Source organism: Meles meles, chromosome 3 (genome assembly GCF_922984935.1).
Source record: "Meles meles chromosome 3, mMelMel3.1 paternal haplotype, whole genome shotgun sequence".
NCBI classification, from domain to species: Eukaryota; Metazoa; Chordata; class Mammalia; order Carnivora; family Mustelidae; genus Meles; species Meles meles.
In genome coordinates, this window is record NC_060068.1 from 157,472,404 (window position 1) to 157,496,470 (window position 24,067).

At 46.3% G+C, this 24,067-nt stretch overlaps 1 protein-coding gene across 1 annotated transcript in view; it reads left to right on the forward strand.

Annotated features, from left to right (window-relative positions):
• The window catches only part of ADAMTS12 (ADAM metallopeptidase with thrombospondin type 1 motif 12), a 302,673-nt gene that overhangs the window by 267,335 nt on the left and 11,271 nt on the right, over positions 1 to 24,067 (forward strand). The window contains exons 20-23 of the mRNA XM_046000900.1: positions 4,596 to 4,748; positions 13,021 to 13,197; positions 16,461 to 16,604; positions 23,198 to 23,351. Of these exons, the coding sequence (XP_045856856.1) occupies positions 4,596 to 4,748; positions 13,021 to 13,197; positions 16,461 to 16,604; positions 23,198 to 23,351 (628 nt within the window). The remainder of the gene's footprint in view (positions 1 to 4,595; positions 4,749 to 13,020; positions 13,198 to 16,460; positions 16,605 to 23,197; positions 23,352 to 24,067) is intronic.

The window sequence follows — 24,067 nt, forward strand, 5'->3', positions numbered from 1 at the left end:
GCCAACCAGAGAGCTTGATTCAGGGCTCGATCCCAGGACCTGAGCTGAGCTAAAGGCAGATGCTTAACAACTGAGCCACCCAGGTGGCACGACAAAATATTTTAATACACAGAATTGTCAGAGAGGATGAAGACTCAGGATGAAAACTTTGGTTTTCCCTATGGCTTTTTTATTCTGTCCACTTCTTTTTTTTTTTTTAAGATTTTATTTATTTGTTAGAGAGAGCACGCACACAAGCAGGGGGAGTGGCAGGCAGAGGGAGAAGCAGACTCCCTGCTGAGCAACAAGCCTGATGTGAGACTCGATGCTAGTACCCTGGGACCATGACCTGAGCAGAAGGCAGAGGCTTAACCCACTGAGCCACCCAGGTGTCCCTATTCTGTCCATTTCTGAAGCTATTTCTTTAGGATGGCCTCTCAATTACCCCATTGGAATCCATCTTCCCCAACCCCTATAAAAACCCGGACAGTTTTCCAAGTCGGTGTCACCTCATCATCTCTATCATCTCCTCTTTATTTCCTGTTAGTTCCGGGCCAGGTGTTTCTAATCTAATGGCAAGAGTACTTGGAGAAGATGAGATGCTTCTGTTTGTTGCGGTGATGCATGGAGGGGGCCACTACCCACAGTGAATATCTGAAACCCAAAGATGGTAAAACCCTGCAACATTCAGGGAGGTCTCTTATAAGGAAGGAATGTCCCATCCAGAATACCAGTAGTGCCCCAAACGTTGGTTACTGTTCCCGGGCCCTAGCTGGTCTGCATACGCCCGGTCTCTCCCCTCGGCAGCACGTCCCACACATCATCACAAGAGACGTAAGCCTGCCGAGTCGGTCTTCTGCAGGAATTTGCTAATCATTCCAAACTCCTGCTCACAGATCTTTCCTGTCTCTTTGTTCTTCTGATAGATCAACTCCAACAGTCCAGCAGTCTCTACAGCATTACATAATCCAGCTTTCTGAGCCTCCCTGCCCCCACGCTGCCTCCCCGTCTTCAGCTTCAGCAGATCAAAACTGCTCAGTTACCCCCTAAGTCTCCTGCCTGCTCAGTCTGTTTCTGTAGTTCCTCTGCCTTGAATTTCCTTCCCGTCCTCCTCTACCCTTGTAAATCCCTCCCCCCTTTCTTCAGAACCAAACTTTGAGCTGCTTCTTCCCAAAAAGGCACTCCTGATCCTTAAGATTGGCAGTACTTTCTAAAGTTCCTTATCATTTGATCTGAAATTTTTCTCACCATGTCCTCCCACTTTCTGCCCTGCATGGAAGGGCTGTTCACGCTCCCCGTAGACAACACGTTCCTCAGATGGTGATATCAAAAATTAAAGAATGCTTATAAAAACCCAGTTAACACTATCAACAGGAATGTAGCTTGAACCCAGGCTTTCTGGGCTGGAATCCGGGCTTGGTCACTCACTGTCCATGTCCTCCCATGCTCAGGTTCCGCATCTGTGTAACGAGGAGAGTGACAATGCCCAACGCAAAGATCGTTAGCGGGGAAGAGGACTAACTATGTGTAAGGTACTCGGGAGCATATGGGGCACATAGGGAGCCCCCAGCCAGTGTTTGCTCTGGAATCTGTTCACAGAGCAGAAAACCTAGCCACTCTGCTGTGTGCGTGGTGTGGCACTTCTGTGGTCAGAAAATCACATCCCACTGAATCACCCCGTTGTCTGGTCAGATCTCCCGGGCCAGTCAGTTATTCGTCAGCAGTGCGGTTGTGTAAGCCGATGCAACACAACGATTTTCCAGAACCATTCATGGCAGTTTTCACATGATTCTGATGCAGCCCTCCTTGTTAGTTCCAGTTCTGAACATCCCGAAACCTGCTCCTCGACCTAGGACATCGGTGGCCACACGCCCACTAGCTGTAACAAGGATGGAGGTTTCCAGGACAAAGTGAAGTCCCTTGCCTCCTCATGGTCCTCCTTTCTTGTCTCATCCCCCACTCCCAGTTTGAAACTAATACAAGTGACCGTTGATGGAGCCCCATCTCCCTTCTGCTGTGTTCCATGATTTTCCCCACGTCAGCTTTCCCTTTGCTCTGTTGTTGGCTGCCTCCGTAGAAACTGTCATAAAGGAATTCAGTGTCTGCTCCTGGGATCAAAAAAGGGCAGGACTAAAGTCAGAGCCCCAGAGACAACACGCATTTATTTGCCACACAATTATGGTTCAAAGAATCCTAGACATCACTTGAGATTTACCATGTTTTCACTACCCTGGGAATTCCGTCTCACTAGGCCCTTTCCTGGGTTTGGGCCGATGTATTTTTCTCTCTGTCATATTTGAAATTAACAACAGTCACGTGGCCTTGAATGTGGCTTCTATCTCTGGGCCCCAGATATCCAGAAAGTGGACTTACAACTTTGACCTCGCAGCTGTGTTGTGTTTAATAGGTAACACTTGTAGGGTCCTGACCATGGGCATGAATGTCTGTGGTCCTAATGTTATCACCAGTTTTACAGGCTAGGAGGTTAGGAAACTGCAGCAGATCACACGACTGGCTAACTGCAGAGCTCCCGTTGTACCCCGCGTCTCAGAAGGCGAGAGAAGTTATAGGAAAGGTGCCTGTTATGGAGCTGTATCAGTGCCTATTACTACAATAATGCCAAGTGACAAACCACCACAAAACCCCAGAGTTGGGTTCATGAGCCTGTGGGTCAGCTGGGAGGTTCTGATAATCAGGCCTGAGCTCAGGGATCTCAGCTTCACCCGAGGGTGGGCTGCAGGCAGGCTGGTGTCACACAAGCTCTCATCCCGCAGGAGGCTAGCCCGGTTTCATTCTCATGGCAGAGACAGGTCCAAGACAGAGAACTGAAGTTAACATGTCCTCTTGAGAACTGCTACGTTATACGGTGGGTTTTATTGGCCAAAGAAAGTCACAAGAGCTTCCTTGATTCAAGAGCCGGGGGGATATATCCCCACTGCTTGATGAGAAGAGCTGCCAGTCCCATTGCAGAGAGAGAGCATGGCGTGTCCCATGTGGGCCACCAGGGTCATCATCCTATGACAGTGGTCCAGACTCTATCACACACCTGCGTGATGCAGCACAACAAAGATGTTAGGGACTTAGGTGTGTACCAAATCCTAAAGAACTTAGAGCTGGAGGAGACCTTACATCCGTAAAGGAGCCGGTTGGAAAAATGATGCCCTAGGCTGTGTTCTCCTCTTCCCTCTCTGTGATTCTGTGGTAGAGCCTATGTCCTGTCGCACATGCGTCCAACACGAGAGTCTGCCCAATGTGACACACGAGATTTTATGGAGGATGAAATAGCAGCAAGAGAAAAGTAAGGCTGGTTTTTATTTACAGCTCATCCAAAGGAGCTTTCAAAGATGTCCTAAATGGAACTTCTACACTTTTTTTAAAAAAATAAGCCCAGAGCTGTGTTTTACATGTGTACAGAGAGCCCCCCCCTTCTGAGAGTGGACAGGGGAGAAGGGATGCTAGAAAAATCAGCCGTACGGAAGAATAAGCACACAGAATAAAGGAAATTGGGGAGGGGGGTGTAGCTTTCAAGGTGACCCCAGGCTAAACTTAAGGTATTCAAGAATTATGAATAAATAACAACATCATGTGAGGAAAAGGCTGTACATACACTACCAGAGGGCAAGTGGTGAAAAGCACCGAGCTGCAACAGCTTTGTGACCCCCCAAGCCCGGTCTGAGGACCTGCGGCGTCAGCAGCACCTGGGAGCTGGTTGGAGACGCAGAATCTCCAGCTCCACCCAGCCCTGCTGACTCAGCGCCTGCCTTCAGCAAGGAGCCCAGGTGATGTGCGCGGATGCTGACATCCGAGAGGAACTGCTCTCACAGACCATGTACAGCAGTTTGGAGGCGGGGAGCCCTAGGCTCACTCCTCAGTCAAGCCAGCTCTTCGAGCTTCATGGGGCTTTTTGGACATCATGACTATACCCGTCTACCCACGGGTTTGTCATGGAGAGGAGAAGTGACATAAGGTCACCGAGGTGTTCGACCAGGCTGCTGGGTGGATGGAACACCCGCTGTGAATGGACATCCCCAGGTGATATGTGGGGGGCATTCTGCCCACAGTCCCCCAACAGTCCCACCGGGATGAGTTTTAAAGAGAAGCAAATTTCCCCTCCAATCAGCTTTTCTTCTCCTGTGCTGATCAGGGATTCTCATCCAGCCTGTTTTATGAGAATCACCTGGGCTCACATTTCTTATCTTTTCTTTTTTTAATTTTTAGGATTTTATTTATTTATTTGATAGAGAAAGGAGCGAGCACAAGTAAGGGTAGCGGCAGGCAGAGGGAGAAGCAGGCTCCCGGACAAGCAGGAAGCCCAATACAGGACTCCATCCCAGTGTCCTGGGATCATGACCTGAGCGGAAGGAGGACATTTAATGAACTGAGCCACCCAGCACCCCCCACACCGGGGCATTTCTTTTTGCACTGATGCCTAGGCCCTACCCAGGGTGATTCACATTCATTTGTCTGGGCCGGGCCCCCCAGCACCGGTATTTTTGTAAAAAGTTCGTCACCTAGGTGAGCCTTAAAGACAGAACTCCTGACTGCAGGGTGTGGCGGATCATGTCTGAGAAAGCGGCCCTCAGCCTCTGTCCTCTCTGCCCCCCTCCCCGCTGCAGTGCTCCACCAGCTGTGGGCTGGGGGCCTACTGGAGGAGCGTGGAATGCAGCACCGGGAGGGACTCTGACTGTGCCACCATCCAAAAGCCCGACCCCGCTAAGAGGTGCCACCTCCGTCCCTGTGCCAGCTGGAGAGTGGGGAACTGGAGCAAGGTGAGTAACCGGCCCCGCGGTGTTCTGGAAGGGACAGCCTAGGTGTGTGTCTCCTCCCTTCTGCCCTTTTCTCTGATAAGACTTGAAGGAGTAAATCCTGGGCATCCCCACAGGCCCCCTTTAAGTTGCACAACAGTCTTCGAACACGTACAGAGTTCTGAGTAACCCACATGTTTTCACCTGCCTGTCTTTACCCTTCCCAGATAAACTGGAATTAAACCTTAAATTAGTGTCATGGATTGCTTGTCCAACACGCCACGTTGTTTCTCAATGACTCACAGGTAGCCTTCTAATGAGAACTAGACAGCATCCCAGGTATCATGATGTCATGCTTTAGCAGCTGCTCACAAAGCAAGTGTGCTCTTGCGTCTCCAGACCCCAAAGGAGAAGAAAGCTGAGACATCAGGAAAGAATCGGTCTTTCAAAGTGTATTTCCCATACAGATCTTTTTGAAGAGTGGTTTTACTGTTCCTGCTGATCTGGCTGTGGTTACTCATTTTGCTGTGCTGTCTGTAGGGTCCCTTGTGAAAGACCATCAGGCTTTGGGATTCTTTGGCCTTCGTGCTTTGGGGAACTAACCAGACCCAGCCTGGGCTGGGACTGAGCCAGGCGCAGGGGGATATGCCCGGGCTCTGAGACACCTGTCCGTGGTGGGGCTGACAGCTGATCGGCAGAAGGAGGGGAGGAGGTGTGAGCTGGGCGCGTACCTTCTGTTTGCCAAGCACGCCCCATGCTAGCCCCATCTTCTCTCTGGGAAGCCAGTTTCTCCTGACAGCTGAGACACAGAAGGGGAAAGAAAGAGCTACCCAGAAGTCTGGAGAGTCTGGTGAGCCTTGTAAATGTTAGAGCCATCATCCAGTATTGAGCTCCTGTTCCCAGACAAGCGGGACCACCAGATGTCTCACAGGACATCTCTGGTTCTGGAGGACTTATCCGGAAGACTGGAGTGTGCAGCATCATTTACCTCCTTTAGGCCCCTTCTTGCAAAGTAAGGCTCGGATTCTGGAGAAGAAAGGGAGAGTAGGGTTACTCCTTCAAAGATTACCACACATCCCTTTGATACCTGCCACCCTCCCTTTCTTCTGCTTTCATGTTATTTTCCTTTCAAGAAGGCGTGCTGGTTCTTTCTTCTTTGTCTTCCAACTCATAACAAACTCAAGATCCAATGAAGACCAAATGCTTTGCTAAAGATTCTCTTCCATATCCAGCAAAATCCCAAGAGACATTTTATATCCCTGACTTGGCCAGATGTTGAGCAGTCCTAACACCCTGCTTTGCTATTACTGGGAACAGTCCTTCCCTTGGAAATTGCATGGCTCAAAGAAAGGACAGATGTGTGAAATCGCTCACACTTTCAAAAAGGCACTCCAGTGAAAAGTACCAGGAATTCTAGCCCGTGAAAAACCCTGAATGAGAGATCCAAGAGCCCTTCTCTGGGGTCAGACCTCCTGAGGAAAGCCCTGCTCTGCCAGCGCATGCCTCCCCTGTCTGTCCCTGGGTGTGCCCTGTCATGGCCGGGAGGGCTTCCGGGCTATGTACGCCCCCCTGCAGTGTGGCTGGTTCTGGTGTTTTCCTGGGACTCTTGAATATCACCAAGGCTGCCAGAATGTGATAGCTACCACATGCAGGATTGGTCCTCCAAGTTACCCCATTCCTCCCACTCAACAGATACTAGAGAGAGAGATCTCAGGATACTAGATAAACCTTGTCAAAGACGTGGCTTAACCACTACAGCCTATTGCCCTGACTTCTATGTTTCTGTTATTATGGGTCTTACACACCTGACTTCCATTTTTCCCAGGCATGTTGATTTAGATTTTATCTTCAATTTTGAGGAGTAAGTGTAAGTGTAATTCCTGCTTAACTGCCACATTATTAACCAGTTCACACGGAGGTCTGAAGTCCAAATCATGCTCCAGGAAAGACTTAAGGGCTTCTTCATTTCACTGTTCTATTAGGACTTTGAAACTCTCTCAGAGGCAAACCTCCAAAACCTAGAGTAGGAGCGTAGCTCCTTTTTTTGCCTTTAAATGTCCAGATGGTTTAGATTCTGCCCTGTTGATGGTTTGCCTTTTCACAGATGCTTTCTCAGAGGGAAGAATTCCAATTTTACCTTGAATCTTTGGTATTATCTCCCCAGTCTCCCCCTCCCCCATCCACAGACACTGAATTCTCATAGAACTGTGCCCCTGATGCCTCGGGGTCACGCACCAGCAGCCCCCCGTTGCTTCGTGATGGCTGTGTGAGTTGTGGTGGTTTTACTGACTTCTGTCTCCAGCACCGTGCGGCTCCCTGATGAAGCCCGGTACAGCTGCTGGGGACGGGCTCCCCTGGGTGAGAGTGGAGTAGAAGTCTATGTTCTGCCTTTACGTGTCTAGAAGCGGTCTTTCAGCATGGCTTGCTTCCCCTTCGTGCATCAGTCTGTCTGAGGAAAACTTCAGGTCGTGCTTCTCAGGTTTCTCCCAGAGGCATGCATGGAAAGACCGTTGTGCAGAATTGCATCCTGAAAGCAGTGCTGGGCAGTGGACAAGACCGTGTGGGTTGGCAGCCCCTCTCTGTCATGACCAACGTGTAACACTGGTGCGTTCACCTTAGAAACTGTGCTTCTCTCTCCTCTGAGAAACGAAGTGGATGCTATTGCCTCCACTTACCTCACAGAGTTGTTACAAGGGTCAGAAAAGAGGGTGTTCGTGAAACGGCTTTGTAAATGTCAGAAGGGGAAATCCTGGGCCAACTTTGAGCTCCCGATGAAAGTTAGGACTGGCCCTTAGGTGCTTCCTAACCTCTGGCTTCCTGGACTTGGGCCAGAAAGCTTGTAGACGGGTGACAGCGGAGAAAGTTCTGTCAACAGAAGGACTGGCTGGACTCCCCTGGATGAAGCAGACAAGGTGCTCAAAGTGTCCACGAGCTTTGGAGCACTTGACCTACCCTGGGCCCTGGCACTCTCCAGACACCATCACGTGCCCAGTATTACCCAAGAGCTTTAGATAATCAAGTCCATTTTCATCCAGCACAGGACTTTCTTTATAATTCCCACCAAAGAAGCGAAAGCTTGGGGTATATTTTTAAATCACTAACGCTTGATCACACAGCTGTTACCAAACACTCCCGGTTTTAAGAAACCATCAACAGAGGGACACGTCATCTATTTAATGACAGCTTTTCAGGAAGAAGGGGAACACTGCACAATATATATGTATATCAGTTGTAAGATGCATGCCAATTTCAGGGCATTAAAATTTGTAGGAGGAAAAAAGAGGGAGTGTCGTCATGCAGGAAATTTAGGAAGTGACAAAATGGGTTTGAAAAGCTTCCATTGGGTTTGACTCCAAAGCGATGCATCACCCACAGCCCCACTCACCGCCTGGTGGAACATCTTGATGGCCGCCCCTTCTGAAGTTTTGTAAACTGGTGGTTTGACAGGCCCTTTCTTTGCTCTCTGAGAACAAGCACTTCCCTTTTCATAGTTAAGTTGTAACAGATCATGTTTATTTCTGAAATGAATCAGAAATGTTTTTACATTTTTTTCTTGGAATGTTCTGTTTTCCCTCCTCGGCAGTGTTGCCATTTTATTTTTGCAGCCCTTGACTTTTGCTGGAAAATGAGAGAAAGTGGCAGCCTTTCCTTATGGCCGTGGGTTTCAAATATTTGCTAATGTATTTGTATATATCGCTAGTATTCCTGTCTCATTCCTCTCCTTGCCTTTGTGTTTATTGGATTTTACAGATTATCAATGGCATTGCTACATTTTTTTTTAGATCTGAATTTTTAGAAATGAATTTAGTAGGAAAGAGCCCCTTTCTTGCTATATACAGACCATCCCCAACTTTGAAATATAACATGTTCCCAGGAATGTGTATTACAGTCCAATGTGCAAAAGTCAAAACTTAGACTTGCATGATATAAGGGATTCTCTGTTCCTAGAAAGCAAAAACTGAGTAGCAGGAAGATCATTATATACTAAAAATCGCTACCTTTATTTTAGTCTTGATATAATTTGTTATATGTCTGAACCGTTACCTTCTCTTGGCACCGCCAAAGGTTTTAGATTAAGGGATCCCTAAAAAAGAGAGGAATGAGAATAAGTTAGAAACATTTAGGACCAGAGGAAGCATGAGCCCAGGACCACCCAAGACCACTATGGGGCTCTCCAGTATGGCCCTGCCCATCTCTCTGTCCACCCCCACTATTTGCCCTAGCATTCTGATTGGCTTGCCATTCCCAAGCGAGCCTTGTTTCATCGCACTCTGCCTCCGTACATGCCATTCTCTCCATCTTGAATGTCTCCCTCTTTTGCCAGTTGAGTGAGAACCTACTTATCCTATATGCTTCAGCTCAAACTTCGGCTCCTTTTTTTAGACCTTTCCTGACCTCTTCAGGTGAAATTGCCCACCTCCTCCATTGTGCCCTCACTAGATCATGAGCAACTCATGATGTGATATTTATATTAAATATAGTCTTTATTCCTCCATCTCATTTATGTAACTCTCCCCTCCTGTTGGATTGGAATATAGAGCCTGGAACATAGAAATGCCCAATAACTGGAAGGGACGTGGGGGTGGCATGGGAGAAGAGATGGAAGGAAGGATGAATTTTGGTGCTGTTCCACTTAGAATTTTTGGAATGAGCTATTTAATCTTAAGGGTCTTATGAAACTGTTCAGCGTAAGGAAAAGAACAGGAATGAATTTTTTTTTTTGTATCCCAATTTAGTATTTAGTTCAACTTGGAAAACAAGTAGGTATTCTGAAATCAGAACAGAATACAAATGCAGTGACCCCATACTTCACACCACTCCAGAATGTTGGGATAGTCTAATCATCTCGTCTATCCTCCTTTCCACACCAGTGGAGAAACAGAGGCTGAGAGATGAGAAGTGGTTAACCCACACTAAGTTAGCTCCTTGCTGTCAGGGTCACACCTGAGTCTTCCGACCAAGCGCAGTCTTCCGACCTCCCAACCCTATGCTCGAGCATCTCACTGCTCCTGACTGAGCACTCTTTGTGAGTCCAGCATGGAATGAATATCGTGATGACTTCACACATCAAAAACAACACAAGGGAGAATTGTGATTTCATCCTGTCTCTGCCAGTGGCCCCTGTAAGCTAAGGGTATTTTTCATGCTAACTTGATCTGGTCTGCAGATCACACCGTTGAGCTGAGGTACTAATCGGAAAATGAGACCTATTTTTTTTTAAGATTTTATTTATTTATTTGACAGAGAGAGATCACAAGTAGGCAGAGAGGCAGGCAGAGAGAGGAGGAAGCAGGCTCCCTGCTCCCTGCTGAGCAGAGAGCCCAATGTGGGGCTGATCTCAGGACCCTGGGATCATGACCTGAGCCTAAGGCAGAGGCTTTAACCCACTGAGCCACTCAGGCACCCCAAAATGGGACCATTTGATCCCAGGAGGGCACCGGCCAGGTTTTGTTTTCATTAGTCTGACTCTTCTGCTCAGTCTGGTCCACAGGCACCAGGTTAGGAAACCATGAATCCAAATGACCCTCCTCTAGGGCAAGAAGAACATAATAATTGACATTCAGCATACAAGGCAAAACAGCATTAGGAGTGGAGTGATTTAATATCCTGCCCCTTCTCTCTTGCTAACTGAACAAGAGGCCATTTTGAAAATAGAATTAAAGTCATAGATTTCGTGAGGGTCTTCCCTTGTTATTTACTTCAGCATATTAATAAAGTCCATTTCCCATTGACTGTGAATAACAAAAGGGAAATGCTAATTTGAAAATTAAATTTTGGAATAACAGGTTGCAACAGCAAATGAAAAAAGGAAAATAAAATCCCACTTCATACTTAACTCTTATAAAATTCCCTTGTCCTAATAAAGATCCCTGTTGCTTTACTATGTGTTATTTCCCAGAAATCTGTTTTGTCAAACAAAGGGCTGCTTTGTGTGGAAATTATTAACATGTTTCCTCATTTGTTCTGTGGCTGATTTCAAACTGGCAGTTACTTTTCCTTTGTGTACTTATTACATGGCAGGAAACTGAGGGGTTTTTAAAAAATATATTAATTTATTTAGGAGAGAAAGAGAGAAAGCTCATGAATGATGGGGAGGGGCAGAGGGAAAGGGAGAAGCACGCTCTCCCTGTTCAGCAGGAGACTCGATCCCAGGAGACTCAATCCCAGGACCCCGGGATCATGACCTGAGCTGAAAGCAGATGTTTAACTGTCTGAGCCACCCAGACACCCAAGAAAATAAAGATTTTATTTAATTTAATTTATTTTGTGTGTGTGTGTAGGGGGTTATTATTTGGCAAGTGTTGATTATTTCTAAGAAGCTAAACATTCATTTTATGGAAGCATTAGAGCATCAGTCTGTCCCTTGTCACATGAGCCAGCATCTTTCTATGTGACAGCCCAAGGTTGAAGTCAGATGACTTGGTACAATGTGCAGGTGGCAGAAGGGAAAACTATACTGAAAGTTTTGAGGAATTTTCTTTCACCATCCCCCACCCTGCAATTAGGATTATTTCACCATAGCCAGGAAGAGCATAATTATTCATTATGTAGAGAGGGGCCAAACATACCTAGAGCAACGGGCACACTTTCTTGCTGGTACATTCTCTCAGCCAAGACTGCTAATGAGATCATAGCTGGGAGGACGGGAAGGGTAAAGACACTTTTCATCCCCACAGCATCACAGGTCTCTTTAGCCTCCGGGAAACTCCTGGCTTACCCATGTCTCCAAATCCGTGCATGCATTCAGCAAGCCTGTGTGGACCATCCCTGCGATGCCTGGCCCCATGCCGGGTGCTCGGACGCAGTGGTACCCAGAGCAAATAGGGTTCCAATTTCATGGCAGTGAGGGTATAAGAAAAAGGACACACAGAGTGAATTAAAAATTGTTCCACTTTTCAAGTTCTTGTGATAGAAACAGATAAGGAGCTGAGAGACATAAGAATAGGGAGAGTCTCCTTTGGATAAAGGCTTTCCAGGAAGGCCTCTCTGAGGAGAGGACATTTCAACTGAGGCCTAAAAGGAAGAGCAGTAGCAGATAATGTGAAGGGTAGAGGGAGGAACATTCGGGACATGAGGACCACAGGGAGGTACTCTTAACCCACAGAGAGTCTGGGGGAAAAGCTCTGAGGAGCACAGGGGTCTGTTCCCATCCCTCCTACCTCGGGTCCCCAACTGAGTGGTGGGTGGTGACAGGACAGGCCAGGCAAGGACAGGACTACGAGAGACCAGAAGACAGGGGCAAGATGAATGGAAGGGATCAGTAGACACTAATATTCTGAAGACACCCGAGACCATGTCTTGGAAACTTGAGTTCTGATCAAATATAGTGCAGGTGGAGGATGGAGTAGCTTCCAGAATCCAAGAGGTCAGGGAGTAGGTCTGCTTCTGAAGAGGCCGTGTCAGCTGTGGTTTAGGGGATGGGACCCTAGTGCGTCAGTGTTACCATGACATTAAGGAGTCAGCAGCGTGCCGGTGAACCGTGCTGTTTCCTGAGACACAGCAGGCCACAGGGGCTGCCACGCAAAGTGTGGGCCTGTTGTGGGGGGTGGGCAGTGAGGAGGGCCTCCTGATGGCTTTCTGTGAGCCTGTGCTGAGCAGACGCTCAGTGAAGAAGGCAGGGGGTGTCGGCTGTGGGAGGAAGGATGGCGGTAGAGACAAGCTCACTCCTGTGAGCCAAACCACTGGGCAGTTACTCCAGTCATTTCCCTCATACAAGCCCTTCACGTGACCAAGGGTGACCCATCCTGCCTTCAGAGTCACGGAGCAAACAGGTTTTTGGCAGGATTCTGAGGAGAGGTGGGTATGGCTTGGCAGAGTCGTCCCCTCATGGGCAGCCTCATTCACCCAGGATGACTCCACACCAGAGGGACGGGCCACCCACTGAGGCTGACGCTGCGCCAGTAGACACCCGACCCCAGGGTCCGTGATCTTCACCACAGCCCTGGGAGAGACAGTTATATCCCAATTTCCAAGTGTGGTGCCTGAGGCTCAGAATGTTTGTGAGAATTGCCCAACAGCTCGTGACAAGTGAATGACAGAACGGGACTTGCCACTCAGTTCTTATATGTCTCCGCCTGTGTTTTCTGAGACGGATGGCCCCATATTTGGGAGCTGCTTGGGTGACTTCCTCTCCGAGACCTGTGAGGGAAGCAGGTCACTTGAGCTAGACTTGCCACTTCTTCATGCCTGGGAGCCTGGAACTTCATGGTTCTCTGCAGAAGCCCCCTGGAATTCAGGGGAATGGAAGCCTGACACCAGGGACTCGCATAACCCCCTTGTCTCCCTCTCCATGCAGTGCTCCAGAAACTGCAGCGGTGGCTTCCAGATCCGGGAGATTCAGTGTGTGGACAGCCTGGACCGCCGCAGCCTGAGGCCGTTTCACTGCCAGTTCCTGGCCGGCATTCGTCCCCCACTGAGCATGAGCTGCAACGTGGAGCCCTGCGAAGAGTGGCAGGTGGAGCCCTGGAACCAGGTACGGCCTCCACATACATCATCCCTAGCCCCGGCCAGCATTAGTCTCTGCGTTACCTTGCGAGTCCAGAAGTCAGGGGAGGCCGCATGTGCCTTGTGACAATGACCAGCCTCCAGTCAGTGGCCCAGCACTGTCCGTACCAGAGGCCGAACAGGTCAACTCGAAGACTACGTTGTGTGGTTTCAGCCTTGACAATTCAGCATTGTAGCACAACCCAGTCTCCCAGTGGATATACTGGGCAGAACTGGGGTCCATGTCAGGGAGATGCTCACAGACCACTCTGATGAAAGCCCCTGAGGGCAGAGCCTCTCATGCCTCTGCTAGGCCTCTGCAGTTGAGCTGGGGGTCATGGCTCCTTCCCACACAGTGTATTTTAGGGTTCTACCTCTCAGTTCAATGCCCAGATCGCTGTTCACACAAATAAAAGGAAGTGTGTTTGTGCCTGTGTGTGCCCTCTGCTTTGTGAGGGCCCAGGTTCCACTGGGTCTTTGTCCTACTACAGCACACGAAAGTGAGGTGACTGCTCTTCTGTAAAGTATGATGATGTTGTTTGCCAGTAGACAAACACCGCGACAGCTCCAGACACCTCCCAGCCTTATCCGTGCGCGGTAGGAAGAAGAGAAAAAAAGGAACCCAGCATATTCGGAGTATGTCTACGGGCTAGGCCTTTTGCCCGTGACACATGGTGTAACACTCACAGAGACCTGATTGGTAGGCTTTATTACTTCCATGGTACAGGTGAAGAAATTGAGACTCGGAGATTAAGAAACTTACATGAGTTCACACAACTAGAAAATAAATGGTGAGTTATTCGTTTTGGCATAAAGCAGACTCCAGTGCCTGTGCTCTTTCTACCACAGAAATCCACCCAGTAAGCATTGAACAAAGAGTGAACTGAGGAGAAGGAGTGAATCAGTGACTATTTGCCGGAGATGGGGGGGTGGGTGGGATTGGAGACCAAACCTTCCACGGTTCTGGAAAGGAAAGTGGTGAACCACAAGTGTGAGACACAGAGTTAGCATCAAAGCTTACAGAAGAATGCGCCACCCCCCCCCCCCAAAGTCACTTCCAGTCTACATGTCAAGCAACCATGTTGATTCCTGAAGCTCTGGGCCAATACCTGTGATTTCTGGGGCAGCAGCCACCACTGTCCCTTCTTTCTCCTCCTTACCAGCTTAGTTCTAGAGCACATAAAATGCCTGCTCCTCTCATGCTCCGCACCTCCAAGCTCTCCACATATGATGAGCCTGGTGACAGCTTTCAGAGTCCAGGGATTTGCAGAGGGGCCTTGTGAGAGAAGTGCATCTGCAGGTTTTTAAAGATGAGCAATCAGATCTGCCCTCTGGTTATCAAGAAGATGTATCCTGGGAGCCCAGTCAGGAGCTGTTCCCTCAAGGGCTCCTGCCACCCTCCTATCGGAAGCAGTACTCTCTTTCAAGCCAGCCACACAATTGGAAGACTTCCCTGTGAGGGAGATGGAAAATGCAAAAATCATTTTGAGTGTTCCTCTGGAGCTTTTGAAGTTCTGGGCACCCTCGTGCTTTACCTTGACTGCCCATGAGGCTGCTTTGTCCATATGCACTTTGTCCATATGTCCATATCCACCATCCTGAGAATACTGTGGGCCCCCTTGGACATGTCAGCCAGCCCAGACGACCAGCATGGAAGAAGCCTTTCTGCTATGGGGATGTCTCTGCAGGAGAGCTTCTCACACTTTAGCACACTTCAGAATCACCCGGAGGGTTTGTCAACACACGGATGGTTGGACCCCACCCCCAGAGTGTCCAATTTGGAGGTCTGGGGTGGGGCCTCAATTTTGCATTTCTAGCAAGTACCCGGAAGATGCTACAGTTGCTGGTCCGGAGACCACACTTGGAGAAGACCCAGTGTATACTTTCTTCACCTCCTTTTTTGGGACATGACATGGCCAGATGGCTCTGAATATATGCACACATGTCGGTATAGGCACATGTGCAGGTTGTGAGGAACCTGCACAGATTCTAGAACTGAGCCGATAAGGAGAAAGAAAGGACAGTGGTGGCTGCTGCCCCGGAAATCACAGGTATTGACTCAGAGCCTCAGTAGGCAACATGGCTGCTTGACATGTAGACAGGAAGTGGCTTTGGGGAGGGGGAACATTCTTCTGTAAGCTTTGATGCTAACTCTGCATCCTACACTTATGGTTTACCACCTTCCTTTCCAGAACACATGGAAGGTTTGGTCCCCAACCCTCCCCATCTCCCCCATCTGAAATGGGGGATCCCTTCTCTTCTCTCCTCCTACAGAATAAATGGGAAAAAACCATGTTGACCCTCGAAGTTGGACTATCATGAAAGTAATAGATCAGTTCTTTTATTGAGCAGAAAGCATTGATTGCGTATGATGATCCCGTTTTCTAGAACACCACCCCTCACTTCGTGCCTGAACGTAATGGGCAAGATGTTGCCAGACGTAAATCGCTTTGTGGTTGCTGTTGTTGTTACCATACCATAAAGATTTTTCAAAGTATTTTTCAAAGCTTCTTGGTGGATAATGTAATTTCCTCCTAGAAGCCTTAGGAAAGTGAGACAATGGAACTTATGTAATTATATTAGTGAGCAAAAATCTGACACATTTTGGAGTTTTCTCCCTTTAGGAATCCAGCTTGTCTTCTCAAATTTACTTTTGCAAGCATGACAGTTGGTGGATCAGACCCCAGGGCAAACCTATCCAGGCCCCTAGTCAAAGCCATGGACCAATTTAATTTTAAAGCATTTTGTAGTGGGAAAGGAGCACTAAATCCCATTTCAAGAGGAGATGAACAAAACTGTATTGCAAATGTGTGCTCCCTGTTTGCACTGTTGGAGCTAATCATAATAAAGACATCTACATTTTACAGTTTGGTTTCTAGATACTTGTTCCAGAAGGCAGAATGCAGATAATATAATGTCCATTCTGGAAGGACCACTCATTTAAGTTTTTAACCAGAATTCCTTCTGTGTGACCTTCAGTTCTGTGTTACATTGAACTATGTGGCATTTTCTGGTTATTTTTTCTCCTCTTCATATCCTCAGAATGTCCTTTATTAATTTCCTTCTTTCTCCTTAATTTTTGATTCATCACTGTTATATAGTCATTGTAAGGAACCTACACAGATTCCAATATAGACACTAATATTCTTATTAGCACTGTAGAGAACAAAAATGATAATAAAAAGTTCTTCCCTTATCACTGAAAAGGTCACTCTGTGATTTTTACTTAAGTTTGTCCCTGTTCTACATCAGTGTTCCAGGTCCTGTGGAGGCGGAGTTCAGGAGAGAGCAGTGACTTGCCGGGGAGGTCTCTGTGACTGGAAGAAAAGGCCCACGCCTACTGCCCCCTGCAACAGCCACCCTTGTTGTCACTGGGTCGCTGGGAACTGGGACCTGGTAAGAGTCAATTACATTCCCTTCTATTTATTTTAGTCTTTTAAAAAATAGCATTGTTTTGTTTTTATTTCAAAGGTAAGATATATTCATTGTCAATGTTCAGCATCTCCACTGGTTTATAGAGGGTTTCTGTACATTTTAGTTCTGGTACTCTTCTGCCATTAATGCCTCTAAATCTGCTAGAAGTTCATCCTTAGCTGATGTTTGTGTCATGAACTCAGAAGAGAAAAGTTCAAATACTGTCAAAAGACAACAGATCAAATACCAATATTATCCCAGAGGCACAAAGCCTAAGGAAAGATGGTTTTGGGTCCCAACACCTTGGATCCTGGGGCTTGTCCTGAAGCAATCAGGAGCGGATACACCCTGAAGCTTGAGGCTTAGCCTGATTTTGTGAGTTTCAGATCTTGTCAAACCACAGATCAGCTTGCCAGATGGCCAGCCTGTTGGATGGAGAGACAAACAAAAAATTAAACTGCAAATGGGGAAAAGATTTATTGCTGTCACAAAGTTTAGTTGTTATATAAATAACTGTATCCATAACACTGAAAACAAAGAAATTCTACCATAGACAGTTTCTGCCACCAATCTGATGGGTCATATCCTGGATTCTCTAGAAAATAGAGTCTTAATGCCAAATCTGATACTTTATTAGGAAATACAATGTCAAGGAAGTGGAGGTGATAGGAAAGAGGAAGGAGACAGGAAAGAAAGGGAATTGAGTATGAGGTGGTACATTACCAGACTGACCTCTTGTCCTAAATGACTGCTATTTGGGGTCAGGGACAACTGGTTGCTCTTAAAAGAAGGTCTTCTAAAACCTGTATGATCTACTGCCTCTTAGGGTAGTTTTTCTGGGGGCAAGAAGGGAGGAGATGACTTATTGGCTCCTATCTCTTAGGATTGTGCGTAAAAAGTGTCCTCTCAGATGACTAATATCCTCTGTTGTCCTGCGTTATTCGCGTGTGGGCAATGGGAAGACTCCACTGTGTCTCCTGTCTTAACAAGAAAAGCCCAGAGTCGGGAGGTGAGAGGCACACAGCATGGACATGGGAGGTGCAGGCCAGTGGGTTGGGGTGTGCTTTCACAAAGCTGGTTACCACCTCAGTGGGGACGGATCAAAGGCCAACAGCTGGGAGACAGGGGGAGCCAAGAAGATCTGATATACAGATTCCTCAACGATTAATATTTTTAAAGTGCCTTGTTCTTGTGTATTTTGATTGTTCTGACACAGGCCAGCGTAGATTTTTGCCACACATAATGCCCTTGGATATTTTGCAGCTCCTATATCCTTATTGATCCGCATCGTTCAGAGGGGTGTGGTTGCTCCTGCATGCCCGTGACCAGTTCACATGCTGGCGTGTGGTCTTGCAAAAGGCTTCTGCTGATACATCCACCTCAGGTTGTGCTGGTCTCTGGATATCACCCACTCAAATCCAGGAAAAACAAGATGATTCATTATTGCTAAAGGGACATTGCACATGAATCATTTACCCTGCAAAAAAATTTTTTAAATGCACTGTTTGTTATTTTCATAGCTTGAAAAAATGCCCAGGAGGCAAAGAAGAATTATGCCAGCCACATCATTAGATAGCCAGCACACATAGTACTTTCTGTGAATTCCCTATTTCTACTGGCATCTAATGCTGATTCCTGATGAATGACTGAAAGAGACACCGGTGTCACGTGCAATTGTAATTTTTTTTCATGTAAATGTAATTTAATCACTTTATATTTGGGCATCTCACAGTATCTCCCTCAGAAAATGACTTCATTTCCCTTTTCGCTAGAAATTCAGTTACTCCAAAACCAAATTTCTTCATCCGTCATTGATTTCAGAACCTGAGAAGAAAATACTTAATGAATAAATGCGTGTTACAGGATTAAGTTCCTCAAAAATACTCTGGGATGGCTGGAGGGCTCAGTGGGTAAGCCTCTGTCTTTGGCTCAGGTCATGATCCCAGAGTCCCAGGATTGAGCCCTGCATCAGGCTCCCCCCTCAGCAGGGAGTCTGCTTCTCCCTCAGACCGAGCGAGCATGTAATGCTCGCTCCCTCGCTCGCTCTCTCTCTCTCTCAAATAAATAAAATCTTTTAAAAAAATACCCTGGAACCATGGATAACAATATAAAGATCACTAACCAAATCACATGTGATCCTTAGAAGATAATTGATGTAACATGAACTGTCATGAACATGTTAAAAATTTGGGCCCCCTTCAGGAACACAAAATTCCACAGATTAACAACTACAGATGGACATTTGTAAGTCTGTCAATTCCTTGAGGCTCTAGTACCTCATTGTTCATTGTAAAGGAAAGCTGAACAATATTCTTTCTGGCAGGAAAGATAATGATAGCCCAGCAAATGTTACAGTAATGATGTGTGAAGCATATCCTGCTCTTAGGGAGCTCAGTGAGAAGATGAAATTGTCAAAAACACCCACCTTTGCCTATAAGAATGCAGTCTGCTTCTCATTTTGGCACTTAGGTAGCATCTAGGTTGTAAAATGAGGTTTTGTATGGTTGTTGTTCTTCAATTTCCAGCACATTTTTTCAGTTATAATCATCTTCTGGAGTTAGAGCAAAAAGCATTAAAATCAGAGAAAAACTTAAAATACATAGACTGACCCAGCAGTTCTATCTGTAACAATTTGGCCCACAAATATACCATCAAATGTAATCCTAGATGATGATAAAGATGTTCATTGCCATAGTGTTTGTAATAGCAATTCCTAAGAATAACTTAATATCCTCTGATAGAACTGGTCAGTCTATTAATTTGTTATAGTTCAGCCCTTTAAAGAATGAAGTAGACCCATATTTCTGAGTTGTAAAACTTTCTGACAACAGAAGTCAAAATTTCTTTAGAGCGAGTTAGAGGTAACTGCCTCTTGGAGGTGGACATGAGTTAAAGTGTCCCTGGAAGAGCTGTGTGTCAGAAAGTCATCAGTTGTGCATGTCAAAGACAAGGGGACTTGAAGGGTGGCCAACACCTACCAAGCCAGCCTTTGGGATTGCTCTTGACCTCCAGCGCCTATTAATAAGTAATAAAGGCAAATTGTTAGAGCCCAAGTAACACATGCAGATGGGTTGAACCTATACATTTGCCTCTGTTCCCCAAACTGCATTAAATACAAGAGATGACAAATTAAAAGTGCCACAAATACACAAAGATGAGAGGACAGGACACAATATCATAGAAAGAATCCATAAAATTTTGGAAGCTAGAAGCAAATAGCCAAACTTAAAGTTGACTTAGCATGCTAGAGAAAGCCAAGAACTATCCATAGCAGAGATTTCCTCTGAGGCAGCGGTGAGGGGGAAGTGGGAGGGGGTTGAGGGTTGGGGGATGAGAGTTGGTTGAAAGTTTGTAAAGAGAGACAGCTGGCTTTTAAGATCTTTCCTGACCATAGCATGGAGGTCTTCTCACTGGAGAAGTAAACCAAGAGAGACCTTGGAATCAGTCACGGTTGGTGGGGACAAAAGAGTTTCTCTCACCATTGGTTAAGTGAAAATATACACAGTACATACTGCCCTCCTTTCCTCAATAGAGCTCCATAAAGGCAGGGGACAGGGTTAGCCTCGAGTGAAAAAACCCCCACACAACACAGATGTCTTCCCAATCACCTTATATAAAGCTATCTTTCAGTAACTGCTGCCACACATGAAACTTCCAGTCAGCTCACAGGTACCTCATCGTAAGTCAATAGCCTAGGATTACTGGACATTGAAAAAAATCTATCACACCAAGGACAAAATAACAAACAGATCAAAATAAACCCCAATGAACAGAGATCTTGAAAGAAACATCAAACTCCTCCCCCCCCAAAAAACGGTATCTCTTCAGAGAAACAAGAGATGACATCCATGACCTAGCTCCCTAGACCAGCTATATAAAAAGAGCATTAGGAAGTATGGAAAATGTTTTATTGGTTATGATGGTGACATGGTATAGTCAGCTGCCTTTGAAGAGGTCCTGCCTGTTCAGTGTTAAGTGATTTTTAAAAATAATGGCCTGTTATTCTGATCAGCTTAAAGATGGATTTGCAAATGGTTTTGGATGCCATTAGGTTATGCTATTTGGACAATAAACTCACCTTGACCTAAAAAAAAAAAAAAAAGAGCATTCAAAGAATATAAGAAAAACTTAAAATTTTTTAGAATAGCAAAAGTAAAAAAGTAAGTAGAAAGATTGGGAAAATAATGTGGAGAAATCTCTCAAGAAAAGGAGAACAAAGACAAAAAGAAAATATGATGAAAGATAAGAAAAGTAGAGGATCATATCAGGAGATACAATATCAAAATAAGATTCCAAAAAGGGAGAATAGAGATGGGATAGAAATGAGATAATGAAAGAATTAGTCGAAGAAGATTTCCAGATTTGGAAGACATGAGTCTCCATGCCCATTAAATGCTACAAGACAAAGGAAAGTCAGGAGAGAGGAGGACCTGTTTCTACACCAGCAGAAGCAGAAAACAAATCTGACTTTCCATGGTTGTTACCATGACTGAAGTCAAGGATATCTCCTGTGCACTTAGAACTGGGCCTACCGTGTATTAATAGTGAGTACAAGAAAATTATTCAGTGCAGATGCTTGCATTAGTTTTAAGACATCTAGTGGTTCCTCCTCTTCATAGTTCTCTATGCCATCCTTCTGGTAGCGAATCAGAATTTTATAGTTTCCCACAGGTGAATCTTTGCTGGTCACCTGCTGAACTGTGGGAATCAGCATTTCCAAATAGGCCAGTTTAAGCTGAAAAGAAACCCTTCTCTTTTGGATAGGCTCTGATTGGATAGGCATCCAGGACTGAATGAGACTAGCATGGAGTTCAGCTAATCAGTGTTAGCCCCATCCCTATTTTGGGATGCTCAGTTCTACCAAGATTCCCTATTGTTGCTGGTTCCAAAGAAGCGGAGCTGAGCCTGGAGAGAGGTAAACCTTTTCTCTAAAACCCCAAACTCACAACATTACTACCATTAACAAAACCCAAATTAGCAACCATGCTTCCTGCTTAATCCTCCAATTAAGTACAATGTAAATTCATGGATCTTCTTTACTCACAAGTCATTTTCATTGAGTAATAAATGCATGGACAGTGACCTATCTGCTTATTTTTGTGCTTGGCTTGGAATTAGTTCTTTCACCTTCATCTGTCCTCCCCAAGAGGGCCTAGCACACTTCAGCACCCAGGACCAGCCCATCCTGTCTCCATCAAGACCCTTAGGAGAAGAGAGCAGGAAAGGAAGTCATTTGCTTTATCTAACAGGGTTATTTTACAGAGAAAGAAAGTGAGAAGTTGAGTGAATGATCCAGGACAATGTAAAGTAAGTGGAAAAGCCCATCTCTGGAATCCTGGTCCAGGACTCTTCGTCAGTTTCTGGCAAATTAACTTCCCTTGTTCTTCCCACTGGCCTCTGTTGCACACTTCTATTTCCTCAGGATCATCTCAGTAGTTGTTTCTTACTGGTTTCTGCCCTCTGGGAGGTTTTGATTATATAAGAAAAATAAGACTAAAAGTAATAAAACATGAAATAGATGTAATCATTAGAGTATCTGGGGTCCACAATAACCAAAATGTGGAAGCAACCCAAATATCCATCAACAGATGAATGGACAAAGCATGGTATAAACAGACTATATCATTCCACCTTAAAAAAAATTTCTGGCTCTTGCTATAATGTACAGGAACCGTGGAGACTTTACACTAATTGAAATCAGCAAGGACCAAAGAACAAATATCATATGATCCCACTTAGTTGAGGTATCTAAAAAGGTCAAATTCATAGATACAAAAACTAGAATGGTGGTTGCCCAGCGCTAAGGCTGGGGCTGGGAGATGGAGGAGTTCTTATTTAATGGGAACAGTGTTTCAGTTTGGAAAGATGAGAAAGTTCTGGAGATGGATAGAGGTGATGACTGCACAACAGTGAGAATGCACTTTTAAGGCACTGGACGCTATACTTAAAAACGGTTAAAAGAGTGGATTTTATGTTCTACAGATATACACAATAAAAAGACTTTTTTTTTTTTCAAGAGTATATGTGGTAAGTACAGACAAAGGTTCCCCCAGCCCCAGGAATCACAGGCTGCTTTTGCAGGCCAGAGAACTCCCTTCGGCTTGTGGGCAGCTGCTTCACGACACTGCGGTGCCATCTTGCCTGTGTGGCTTGAGGCTAAAACAGGATCCAGCCGGGCCCATTCCACGTTCTCTCTCCATCCTTCCATGGTTTTCCTCTCCCGTTTCTCTTTCCTTAGGTCTGATTCCCAGTCCCAAATCAAAATGAGTGTAGAGAAGCTGGATTTCTGAGGCACCAGGACCTAGATACGAAATTTTGTTCTATTTTTTCCTACTGTTCCACCTTTGTCCACATTCTTAAGGGAACTCCATAGTAAATTAACCGAATTCAGTCCACAGTCAGTAGTGTAGAGTCTTCCTCAATTCACATCTCCAGATGACTAGTGCTTTATTCCCTGACTCCTTCAAGACGATTCCTGGTCATGGAGACTTTCCCCTGCTTGAGCACAATGGCGTTAGAGTTACCATTGTATCGTGGGGAAGACTTGTGACTCTCCGTGCACCCCTGTCTTTCAGTGCACCGCTTCCTGTGGGGGTGGCCTTCAGAAGAGGACTGTCCATTGTGTCTCCTCAGAGGACAATAAGACTGAAGACCGATGCCTGTGTGATCACGAACCCAAACCTCCAGAATTCCGAAAATGCAGCCAAGAGGCCTGCAAGAAGAGTGACGGTGGGTGAATGAATGACTTTGCTGGGCGGGAAGAGAGCTTTTCATAAATAAGGTGTCCCGTGTGAATTCATTGTGGATGGTTTTAGTCCCCATATTTTGTGCCAGAATCTTCATGCTGAAGAGGCCAGCCAGCTCCACTCAAAGCAAGCTATCAGTTCGGTGAGGTTTGACTCTAACTCCTTGAGGGATTATCTCATATATTTTCCTGCCTCGGCGCACTCAGACTGATGTCATCCTGCACAGATGAGAATCTCTTCTGCTTTGTCAGAAATGTCTGAGAGACGTGCCTGTCCTTCTCAGGAAACCGATCAGGGGCCGAGCGGCCCTCTCTGTCAATACCGCGCCGCCGGCTTAACTCAGGCACCACAGAAACAGCTCTGAGGTGCAAATTTGGTGCAAGGGATCCATTTCGGAAATGCTCCCGAGGGAGACCGTGAGGGGAGTAGGGGCAGCAGGACAAAAGAGGGAGAAATCACAGCCAGGCTGCTGTTTCAGCCTGGTCCTGGGGGAAGCTCGGGGGTTAAGTTGTGCATCGGACCTGTCTCCTGAGGTCCCAGAGCTAGACTTTCACGCTCCCACACTTTTCAGCCATGGGCCAAGGGCCACCCCAGGGGAAGGGAATTTGCAGGTTAAAAGCTCTCTACGTGGGGAGACAAATGAGCTCCAGCAGACACTGCGGGCACTCCTCCAAAAGAGCCAGGGTCTCTGGGTATTAG